Source organism: Apteryx rowi, unplaced genomic scaffold (genome assembly GCF_003343035.1).
Source record: "Apteryx rowi isolate R43461 unplaced genomic scaffold, aptRow1 scaffold_47, whole genome shotgun sequence".
Taxonomy (NCBI): domain Eukaryota; kingdom Metazoa; phylum Chordata; class Aves; order Apterygiformes; family Apterygidae; genus Apteryx; species Apteryx rowi.
In genome coordinates, this window is record NW_020450727.1 from 412,019 (window position 1) to 424,503 (window position 12,485).

Sequence of the window (12,485 nt, forward strand, 5' to 3'; positions counted from 1 at the left end):
ACAAGTGATTCTCTCATTTAGCTGCTCGAAGAATGAAAAAAGTACAAAAGAATTACTTTTCCGATTTTAATTTATTTTCAGCAGAAGTGCAATCTAAGCATTCTTTCCATACTAATTTTGCAGAAACAAAATAATCTAATACTGAATACTGAAAGTCTCAAAAGTGCCTGTTCACCGAAAGGTAGAATATGTCAACGTTTGAGTGCTCCAAAAGTCACCCATTCCTTGCTTTAATCTTTTTATATGAGAAATGTTATCACTTTCTTGAAGATTAAAACATAATACAAAGTTTGAAAGTTTCTGAAAATGGTGAGCTAAAATATGAATAAAACCAACTACTGTAATATATAAGTATATGTTTACTTTGATTTCTTCCCTTGATATTCATTCTGACCTATATATCATAAATCCAGATGAAAACATGTGGCTCTGAGAAATGATAAATACTGTAGTAATACTAGCAGCCTGAAGATTAATATTACGGTTTTAAGTGTTGTATCCAAAATCTGCTCCTGTGCTTGTCACAGCTTTGAAATCTCTCTTCAATGTACCAGCAACCAATAGCTACATATAGCTTAAAAAAAACATGAAAACACTCACCTTGCTGTCTCCCTCCACTCAGCGTCTTCTCCTTCACGCCAACAAATTTCATCAAGCTCAGTGAATAGATCATGAGGAATGTGTTCCTCATCATCATCTTCAGTTCCAAGAATAAACTGCACCCTTTGTGATGGGGTATCTGGGGAAAAAATAAAAATATCAAGTCCAGAACACTAATTTTATTCCCTCAAGTAAGCAAATAACTAAAATTTCATGAGATTATCCAGATTCTTTCACCCACGTCACTTACTGCTACACATAAAACATGATTATACTTTTGTTTTAAGAACATTTGCACACAAACACCTTCAAATTGAGAACTGTTTATTTACTGTAGTTTTCTAGTCTGGTAATTAAAAAAATGCATCTAAAGATAGAATGCAATGGACAGAAGTATTTACTAATGGAAGCTAAAACAATGTTGGTCAAAAAAAAAGTCAGCTAGCAGCATAGATACAGCTGATAAAAGTCATTTACTTCATTGCTATAAAAATACTTTGCTACATCATAAGCCTAAATATACAGAGCCCTAGCTCAACTCACAAAGCTGGTATATTAAATTTGGATGCTCTGTTTTCCCTAGCAGGAATAAACTGTTAGTTCCCAAAAGAAACCTCTCCAAAATTTCAATATTTAACTAGGAACTTAGAAAGGAATACATGATTGGTTACACCTACCATGGCTTGACCCTTTGTAAACACTTTCATGTGATTAGGTCATTCCAGATGAACAAGCTATTTATCTGTCTCAACCTCCTCATTTTAGTCTTCCTGCCTGTCTTCCCTTTAAATTTGTATTACCATGATCTTCTCACTACAGATCACTCAATAGATTTCAGAGACACGCTACACTTCTTTCATATTGCTCATAAAATTTCCAGAAGTCAAAGAGCACCTTAATGTATTTGTATATTCAGTTTTAATTGCTCAAATGTTGTAAGTCTAAAAAAAAAATTTGTTTATTAAAATGCAAATCTCAAACTTACAAACTCTGGATGGAACCCAGTATCTCCAGAAATTGTTATTTTTTCTGCTAATGTATTTTAGAACTCTGAGAGGAACCAGGAATCCTATGTGAGAGCTGATAGGTGTCAGGCTGCTAGTCAACTGAAAAATTGATTATTCAACAAAACAACTCTGCAATTCCTTGAACACTGTATAAATTAAGTTCTGTTTTACAACCATATTCCTAAGATAAGCTAAACTATTTCCCATCCAACAGTGAAGAGCAAAACTGTGTAGGACCCTCGAGCTCTCTGAATTTTTGGAATCTCTGAAAGATAGCACTCACTGCAGGTTAGTTAAAGAGCAAATACAGTGCCAATCAAAAATAATGAAATGGGCAGCTGACACAGTAGATTAAATTTGGCAAGAAAGGTACCTTTTTTTTTTATGAAATATGGGGACGTGGGGAGAGAGAGATGGCCTCAGGTAACACTAGGAGCTCTGGAGGGCTGTCTCTAAAGTGGGCAGAAATTACCTTTCATGAATCACTAAAGAAGAGAGGTAACTTCCTCCACTTTAGCCTTGCTTTTATTATTCTTTTTACTCTTCTCTCACTGTTCAATTCTCTTCTTTTCTCTAAGACCATCTCTAACTTCCCACTATTCTCAGTCCACCCCTCTCCAGCTTCCCTCTGCCTTTTTTTTTTCCCCCCATATCTCCATATGTTGGTACATTCTAGAGCAGGATAAAGTAAATAGAACTATCCAGATCTAATTTGAAAGTAGAGAGTGCATTTTGGTCAAAAAGAGTTGGGCAACTTATTAAGACTAACTCTCAGAAGAAGTAAGTTAAACAAAATATCTCCTTACAAAGGACAGGCGTATAAAATTAGTAACAGAACATGAAAAACAAACTACGTCTGAGAAGTGCTGGACTGAGAGAGAATCTGAGAACAGGCATTGCCAGGAACACGCAGTACTCTGGGTAAAATCAGCACTAGGAACTCATTTACAGCAACAGCTACTGTCAAGCAATATTGAGTAGTGTTGCACAGCAGAGCTCCAGCTTTATGACAATTATTATATTCATACAAATGCACTTTTTCAATGTGGGAGGGAAAGCAGAGGATCAGAAATGCTTCGAAATCCCTTGAAGTCAGATAAGTGGTAACAAGGAAACACCTTAATGCTATGATTTGCTCTTTCTGGGTCTTCTGTGTAACATATGACTACTTTACTAACAGCAGCGAGGAATCTATATAAGTGATTAAAAAAAAAAAAAAGCACTTAATCCTCTCCTTTCTTGTTAACCCACCAGCAAAACTACTTGCTAGGTTCTGGATATCTTTTTGCTGCTGGTAACTTGTATTTGTGTCTGAAATCTGCAAAGCACAGCTTGATTTTCAGACATCAAGCTGGAAACCGAAAAAAAAATGTCATCCAATTTAGAATATGATGATTTTATTTCAAGGACAAAAACGTAACAGAATTGAACAGCAGCAGCAGAATACAAAGAAAAAATCAGACCTCTTGGTTTTATTTACAAAACTGACTTAACAGGATTACTCATGTGAGCAGTACCAGATGAATTCGGCTTTTATTCATAGGAGTAAAAATACCAAATATGTCATAAATGTGTTATATGGAAAACGAGTAATATGTGATTCAAAATCAGTATGAAAGAATATTTCAATTGCTGACTGTCAAACTGTGACAACTTAATCCCCAGTGTAAAGGCATAATATTTGCAAAATAGAAAACTCAATTTCTTCAAGGCTAGGAAAACAGAAATTGGCCTGAGTATTATTACCAGTCCTCTATCCCCACTTTAAGTAGAACAGCCAGGGTTAAAGAAAAAAAATCCTCTATTTTATTACTGCTATTTCTGAAAAAGCAATGAGAATAATCTAGACTAAGCTAAAAATTAGAGTGGGACCAACATGCTTAATTAGATTTCTTTCTCTGCCATTGCTTTACATCAGAGCACAAAGAAATTAGAAGCAACATGGAACTAAGCTGCACAAAAATCAGCTGATGATTCTCCCAAGTAACTGGCTTATCACCAGCTCAGGAAACACTCACGAACCAGCTGGAACCAGGAAGAAACAGTCTGGTACACGGCAAGAGCAGGAGCACTGTCGACAACCACCAGTGCTTTGCTAATGAACTGCCTCAGTCAGGGAAAAAGCTGGAGCAGCTTTCTGCTTGCTGTGGCTCTGCCAGCCCATGGGAGTCTCCCAGACTCAGCACCACACCTGGGTTTCCCTGGGCTCACCGCTCAGAGCAGTCAAAGGATCTGTGAGATCTCCAGATCACTGCAGGTGGGCCACACAGCCGTGCACTCTCCATCCTCTTTGCAAAACCTGAAGCCCACTAAGGTGTTCTGAACAAAACCTCAGAATCCGGCTATAAAAAAACTGTACCTTCACTGCACCATCAAAAGGGTAAAAATTAAAAGAGCTAGTGCTAGCACTAGCATGAATTCGCATTGAGATTCAGTACTGCAGAAAGGGCCTGACCCTGCAGCAACCTGACCGACACACTGCTATGATTACTCTCACCATAAAGTCACTAGCATCCCTAAACTAAAAGTAAGATATGGGCATAGCCAGGCAAAAACAGCAGAGCTGGAAGCCAGAACTGTTAGTAACCTAACTGCCGGATGGCAACAGGAAAAGTTGTTCCCTGGAACAGCACTGAAGGCAGGCAGGGAGGAACAGCAGCACACACTACCATCCTGCCTTGCAAGCTGCGACTGGCGCTTCCCCCATTTAAACCACCCCGAGTACAACGGCACTTGCGGGTCAGGGCTGCTCCCCTCCTGCCGCAGGGAACACAGTGAATGCAAGGCTTGAGGTGCAGTATAGAAAGCAGGATCACTCTCAGTCCCTCCACATAAGTTCAGCTTTGGAAACAACCTGCTCCGCTCCACCATTCGCAGTGAAATACATCTCCTTCTCAGCACACGTCAGGATTTCTCCTGAGACCAACTGCCCTGCCCTCAGGCAGGCTCTGTGCAATCTGTCCAGTCCACACCATGAGCAGAAACACAGCCTTGAGTATGTATAAAATGTATCCGAAGTTTTGTCCTCTGCTCTTGATAAAGTCCATAAAGGGTATAAAAATGTACTTCTGGTAACAGTTGCTCTATCAGCTCAATTGTCAGAAAAGGATTTTGTGTTTTTAAGTCTGCTGAGAGCCCGTTTCTAAGGTAAATATTAGTAGGCCAATATTTCTCATAGGGGCCACACAGGGTAATGTGTAGTGAACTGGTTTAACAGCCTGAAGAAAAGAATTAAACCAGCTCCTTTTCAGGACAGCCCTATTTCATAATCCCCTTAAGAAAATCTTCATGATAGTAAGAGCACATACAAGATATAATAAGCAAGAACAAGATAAGACCCTGAAAGAAGACCCAGTAAACAGCAGTTCCTGTGCTACGCAACTAGCTGCTGAGAGGCAAAGGTGTGCCAGGGCCAAAACTGGGCAGAGGACGGTCACAGGGGAGCCTCTGCTGAGCCGAAGGGCGAAAGTCCAAACGGCAGCGGATGGAGGTGGGGGACAGCCCCCACTCCCCTCCAAGGGGATTCAGCCAGTCGCCTGGGTCACAGCCAGCATCCCACCAGGGTCCCCGCGTTATCCTGGGGCATGACTAGGCACACCGGATTCCCCACTCACTGCTTCCCAAGGGGTGGGTTGCAAAACTTTCGGGCAAGGATGCAGATTCTTCTATTTCGCAGATTCTCATGGCTGAAGCCTTTTAGAGTGGCCTCCATGGAAAATGCAGACAGTTCCTGGGTAACTTGTTAGTAGTTACTAGGATTTCTCTTACTGATGAGTTGTGTGCCCAGAATACAAAACCACCAATTTTTAGAATGCATAAATTAATATAACTCTAAATCTTTTTATTGTGAAGTTTTAGTTGGAAAAAATAGGTAAAAGATGGCCCTTTAAAGGTTGGAGCTTTGCTGGACATACAGAAAAGAGAACAATAGGCACAGACACACCATACACTTCCAAAAAGCCCTTAAAAACTGGGTATTGGGAAAAAGTATTCCCTTCCTTGCTCCTCTGAAATTTTATCCCAATATGTATAAACTTGTTTTTTAGGGAACTTTCTCTGCATTTTCTACACATTAATTGCTTCCATTTATTGCTCTGTACCCCTCAGGGCTATGACAAATAACCTTATCTTTTGGATCTGACAACAGGAACAATTCCCAAGCTTCTACTTCTCTCCTTTTTGCTAGATTCTTCTACCTGCAGCTATGATACCCTATTTTAATCCAGATTTACTGCAATCTGTTCCACAACTGCCTAGAGATTCAAACTTCCCTCTGATTTCATCCTTCAGCAGACAAAGCCTATATTTAAGGGTAAGAGAATTCTCTTAACAACCATACAAATAATTAGATTTTCTCCATTAATAACCCACCACAGTTTGAGATTAGGTACTGAATATAGTCAGCTGGGTTCTTTGGTTCTACTTTCTTCTAGCCCCTGTTGTTCTTCTCCTCCACTACCTAAGAGAAGTCTCCCCTGGTGAAGGTCTCCCACTGCAAATTCACTTTTTTGTTTGCATTACCTTCAGACAGCCTTTCCTGAAACACTGCATAAAGTCCTCTGCTAGACTCGCTTTGGACAGGAAACTCCAGGACTGCTCAGCCTCCCTTACCGCATCTGGTATCATGAGTTACACATTTAAGCCTCTTTAAAACTAGAGAATTATTAAAGCCAGATTTTTTAGAAAAACAAACCAAACCTTGCACAAGTCCCATCACTCTCTAGTTCTAGAAGACACCACAGGAGGCTGGAAGCAAACCCCAGTCCCACAGCTGTGTTCACTTTACCAGCACAAAAGCTGTCCTTAAAGACACACTGCAGAGAGCTCAAACTCTCCTGTTCCACTCCATTTTAAACAGAAATATAAATACATTTCAGCTCCATAGTGCTAGTACAAGAGACATGTTCCACTGGTTATAGGCAAAACCAGACATTGAAAACCACTGAAAACTATCACTAAAATCCATGTGTGTCCCAAGCAAGTGTAACCCTACCAGCCAAAGGGAAATCTGTGCCAGCCACCATGAGCCCACCAGCTCGTGGCCCTGCGGCTCACCGGTGCTGGCCCACGTGGCCAGGCCAGCAAACGGCACTGAGGAGCTGCTCCAGGCTAGAAATAGGAAGTTTTGCCAGATTAGTTTCAGCTCAAATGAATTCCCTGATTTAACTCACTGAGCAGCCACAGTGCTTGCACCACCACAAGGAAAGCTGTGGAGGAAGGTATGAGCAGAGCAGGGCCACTCTCTTCAGGGACAGTGCTATTTAAAATAGCCATGAAACTGGAGACTTAATTACAACAGCAGTATTTTGGCTAGTATCAGTAGACTTCCTGAATAAAGCAAACAGCATTAACGCATTTTAGCTAGAGCAGGTAATTTCACCGGATTTCTTCTCTTCCACAAATTACTAGGCAAGATGGTGGCAAGCAAGATCTTGAAATCACTTAGCTTACAATTTCTGCTACTCAAAAAGACTCTCTGTGACCAAAGCACGAAATCTGAAAATTATGCAATTCAAAAGGACATCATTATGGCAAAATGGAAACGCCTTGTACAACCTCAGCCCACTAAGAGGCAACAGACAAGCAGCAAGGCACAGGTGTGAGAAAAAAAACCCAAAACCCTTCAGGAAGTAGCCTGTCCCCCAGATAGCTCCCCAGCACTCCCCCCCTGTTTATTTCACTAACTATTCTACAGAGCAGTTGTCTACAAACTCTGAATCTGCACATTGAGAACGCATGGGTTATTTCTGAAAAGTAACATTAGGAAATCAAAAAAGGGTTTATGAGCTGGTACCAAAAATGTTCTGTAAAAATCTATTACCTTCAGAAACTATCCCTCAGAAAGCAGCTGGTCCAGCTTTTCTAGCCAGGATTCAAAGGGATTACCAGGAAGCTTCCAACTATGGGCATTACAATGATAACAGGTGTTTTCTAATCATGCTGATACAAAGAAATTTGTTTAAAAATTGGCTGGAATGCAGTGGATAGGAGTCAGGTGGGCAGTTCCCCCCTCTGTGTGGGGCCCTGCACAATCTCGCAGCACCAGGTGCACCGTGCCAGCTCCCTCAATGCAGGGGCAACAGAGCAAGAGCTGCACCTAAGGTCACCTCACAGGTGAAGTTATAAATTATACAGTTATAAATTATGACAAAAAATAATGCTTTATCCCATGCTTGGTTAATGGGGCAATCTGGAGCACTTCATGTCTGAATATTTCAGGCCTTTACTTGTTCTAGCATCTCTATTATTTAGTTGTTGCATCTTTGACTTTTAGAGTATCTCCTTTCATACCTCACTGCTTCAAAACATTGTTAATTTACTCTCTTGTATCATAAAAATCCTCATTTACTTTTCTGATTTACTTCAAAGCACTGTCTTGTATCAGCTGGTCTCTCATAGTGCTTATTTTCTCCGTCTTCTTGCACCTGCTAGTTGCTGAAATCTTTTTTCTTTCCCTTCTCCCCTCCAATTACAAAGAATATGGCCTCCTTGTATTAAGCAGAAAGGCTTTAAAAGGGGGCTACATCGAGAGGGAGCTAAGCATTTCTGCGTGTTCAGTTAAATCAGAATGATTCATGAAGTAAGGGACTATTTCAGATCTGCTCTCTTAGAGAGCAGACTCCACCCTGTTGAGTTTGCCATCAAGAGTAGGAAGTGTACACAGCTTATTCATATCCCTTACCACTTCCTTCAGCCACTGAGCACCGCTTATAACCTTGTGGTCATGGAGCACAAGAGCTCAGAAGGGTAACTGAGGCTTAATGGATCCAGATTTAGTAGCATATCTTTTGCTTCTTCCCAATAAGAAAAGCACAGGAAAATTATACTGTATATTCTCTCTATAGGTGATGCTTAGCCCAGGGCAGCACAGCAGGCTGCCTGAAACTCCTGTAAGGAAAATCTCTAGAAAAAGCAAGGATGTGGATATAGACTATAATTAATCCCAGTATGATTTTGCCTGACTGCTCTGACCATGCTTAACCCCTCTATCACTGTATAATTTTAAGATTTGCCTTCATAAGAAAATCCTGTTCACTGCTGTCTATGGGATGCCACCTTTCTGCCTGGGTGGACAGATGTCAAAGCTCAGTCATACTCTGGTTCTCTAGCCAAACTTCCAGGAGTCTGGATAGATGAGCAAAAAAAAAATCCTCAAATTCTACTACCTAGACATAATTTCAGGGTGGAAAATTTGGGTATTTCCAAAGTTTTCTGAATGTTTGATAGGTCTGTCCTTGGCTCCTTTGGAACCATCACTGTCATCACTCAAGCATTTTAAAGAGCATCTTCAGCATTCTGGATCTGAAGAAGACTGGCCTGTTTCTGGCCTAGTCATTAATCTTGTCTGTCCTAGGCATTAGAAAAGGAATAATTTATGTGCCATGATCTACACATCTTTTAAGTGGTAATTATCATTCATTTGTAAGTGAATATGTGACTTAAAACAATGCAGTCCTGCACTAATTTCAAACAAGTACACCTGTAGACAAGTGCTGTAAACATCAGCTTACACACGCACTTTAAGACCAATTTTAATATTACTGCTATTATGCTCTTGGAACTCTCTTGAATAGAGGCTGTGATTCTCACAATAGAAAATTGTGCTGAATAGTGCATTTTATCATATGCACAAGCATCAAAGACTATAAAAGGACAGAATTGGCCACCTCCATTTATCTTTACTCTTGACATTAGGAAGGATACAAGCCTAGGTTTCTAGAAGTTGAAAGAACAGAGCAAGTTTTCAGCAAAGATGTGTCACATATTGGCACCTAAATAAAACCAGATGACTCAACAGAAGAGATAGCTTCATAGTTTTAAGATATCTCACTTCTTGGCTAATGTAACTTTCAATTGTTTCTTTTTAATCTGACATTATATGTATATATACATATTCCTTTTTAATAATTTATGAACTCACTGTTGTTTTCCAAGAAACCGGTTTCAATATAGGTCTTCATATATTCTAAATACATTCCATGCAGAACCACCTCAGCCAATTTTTCCTTCAGTGTTCATTCTTCAAAACAGATCTCATATCTACTAGGTTTGAAAAACAGTCGGCTTTATTGTGCTTTCTCAGTATGATTTACTGTGAAAGATTTAAGCATTTCAACTCTTTACAATACAGTTAACCATTTATAATATACTTCCTCCAAAGATTTCTTACAATACAGAATTCAGATTAAAATAGTCTTATAATTACTACTCTGTAACCTAAAATTACACTGGCCCTAATGATTTAAAAATATTCTTTTGTTGCACATTGACAAATGGTTTCCTATATATGCTTCCACTATACTTTCAGCACTTATAAGAGCATTGGATACAATTTCAGCACATGCACTTTTTATTTTTGAACAGCAAGTAATATTCTCACATGGCTTGAGACAAAGCTTGACCAGTCTATTCATGACTATCTTTTTCTGCTCTTTGTAGTGGTTTTGAATTTAAAAATTGGAGCATTTTAGGAGTTTTTTTAATTTGTGAGGTTTGTTTATTAAAAGTTTTCTTCCAGTTTGCTCTCAAGTCCTCAGTTAGTGGACTAATCTCACAATGGCATATTACAGGATCACATAAGGAAAAAGGCAAACAGAATCTGGATGACAGTTCATATCTGATAAAACCCTGCAGCTTCAGTGACATCAACATTAGTACAAAACTAATTGTAAAGAACCACAGCTCCTCTGTGTTACATTTCAGAGGCAAGTACTCCCGAGCCTTCCCCAAGCACTCCTGTGCCATTCAAAAATATCAAGTACTTATCTCTGCTCTCGGTGGTAGCAGCAATCTGCCTTAATGTGAACGCTCAAGGACAGTCTCCTACAGTGGTAGGAATTACTGCAAATTCCCACATATTCACTGCCAATGGCTGCTGCTGTTCAGCAGAGGAACCAATCTTGGCTTTCCAGCAGCGTTTGGGGAGGCTCTGGTGTCAGTTCCCCAAAGCCTCACTCCTAACAGTGTCCAAACCTTAAGAGGAGCACAGAGTGTGCATAGCCATACTGATGTTTACTATTGAGAGATCTCTGCAAAAATAGAATTTATCTTACCAAAAGGAGGAGACTCTCGCCCATCCTCTAATCCTGAATCTCGCTCTCTGTCTCTCTTTCTGTGTTTATGTCCACGGTGTCTATGACGCCGGTGACTTTTTCTTCCACCCAATGGCACATGAACTCCAATGAACAATGTTCGGTGGCCTAGAAAGAGAGTTACCTTTTAAAAAGGGACCGTGGCAAAATAATAATAATATTGACAACTGTAGCAACATTAGTGATGTAATAATTATTATAATAGTAGAAATATTATTATAACATTAATAGTTGTAATATACTTATTATAATAGTAATCATGAGGTAGTGTCACAGATGTACAGCCTCCCGATACAGGAGAAAATGCCAGTATTGAAGTTCACATAATGAAGGGCCAGATTTTTTTATTCAATTTTGCGTCTCTACGTATGAACTTTGTACAAAGCCAGACAGGTATTCTGTGAAGTGTCCTCCAGACTAGTAATATTAAGAAACACATGGATCTCCTTGCATGGAACATTTGGTAAAGTTACTGTTTGTTTTGTGTGTGCAGGAAATTTACAAAACTCAAAGTTATTTATGAGCCAAACCTTAACAGAATTCTTGTGGGAAATTCACTGATGTAAAAAAAAAAAAAAAACATAAAAACCCCAAAGCCCCCAAAACAATAAAACACTGAAAACTAGACTGCAAAATCCCCATAGTACATAGCTGGTAGCTTAGAGAGCTTTCATTTTTTTTCTGCTATTTCATTTAAAAAACTAAACAAGAGGCACATGTTGCCATGCTCACTTCCATCTTTGGCCCTTTGAGCCTGAGGAATTTATGTTGCTGATCAAGCCCAGAAGATTTAGGTCTCAGCTACGTGGGCTAACAGGATCAGAGCACAGTACAGCACCCAGAAGGGGGAGAGCATTGGGGAAATGTACAGAAAGTACCACGAAACCGAACAAACGGGAAAGGAATCATGACTCACTATGCACAGGTCTCCTACATTTACTCAGCAGAAACACTTATTCCAGATTACTCATCTCAAATAACATTTATTTTCTCTTTGAAATGAACGTGACACAGCTAGTGGATAATTGCTGCTTTGCTGTAATCATTCAGCGGTGTCAATCATCTGAAAAAGGTCAAGAACATTAAGCTAAGGTAGCACGTGATCTCTAATCCCATTGAGACTCCAGCAGGGGCAGAAAACACAGCAAGGCAGCATTTGTCACAACACATCAAAGAAATTCAAGGCTGACAGGAATTCTCTGCAGAGGCAGAACTAAAAAAGCTGCAGAAAAGGCTCTGGACACACACTATTTTATTTTGTCAGCTTTGATTCACGTAGAGGAGACCACAAAGCAGAGACATCAATTTTATGGAGCCTCCTCTTATATATTCAGGATATTTTCTGAAGCAAAAACCAAGGGTTGAAAAATACTTTTTTTAGATATTTCTTTCTTTCTCCTGATTATGTTTAACTCAAGAAATGATTTAAAGAGAACTGCTGCCTTCAATGCATTTCAAATGTATTGCAATCAGTGGTGCATGAAACAAGGAAAAGTGTGTGCTGTAACAGGAATTCATCAAAAAGACACTGAAACACAGCAGTAATGCATTACTCGACACTTCCTTCAGTAGAAAAAAATGAGAACAACATTTTAAAAGGAATCAAGCTCCCCTCCCTAAGACTTTAATCATTCCCAGAGGTGCATATAGATTACTTTAATTTAGTAATTTAATAAATTCCTGCTGCTTTGTGCTGGCGTGGGCATGCTTATCCTAGTTTTGTGCCACTTCCACGTTCAGGTTGTACCTGAGTCAGGAAGCTCAGATTCAGGTTCACATTTCACTT

General features: G+C 39.6%; 1 protein-coding gene across 1 annotated transcript in view; it reads right to left on the reverse strand.

Moving 5' to 3' along the window:
- The window catches only part of SLC4A10 (solute carrier family 4 member 10), a 124,738-nt gene that overhangs the window by 77,310 nt on the left and 34,943 nt on the right, over positions 1-12,485 (reverse strand). The window contains exons 3-4 of the mRNA XM_026077993.1: positions 10,661-10,807; positions 601-739 (exon numbers count right to left, since the gene is read on the reverse strand). Of these exons, the coding sequence (XP_025933778.1) occupies positions 601-739; positions 10,661-10,807 (286 nt within the window). The remainder of the gene's footprint in view (positions 1-600; positions 740-10,660; positions 10,808-12,485) is intronic.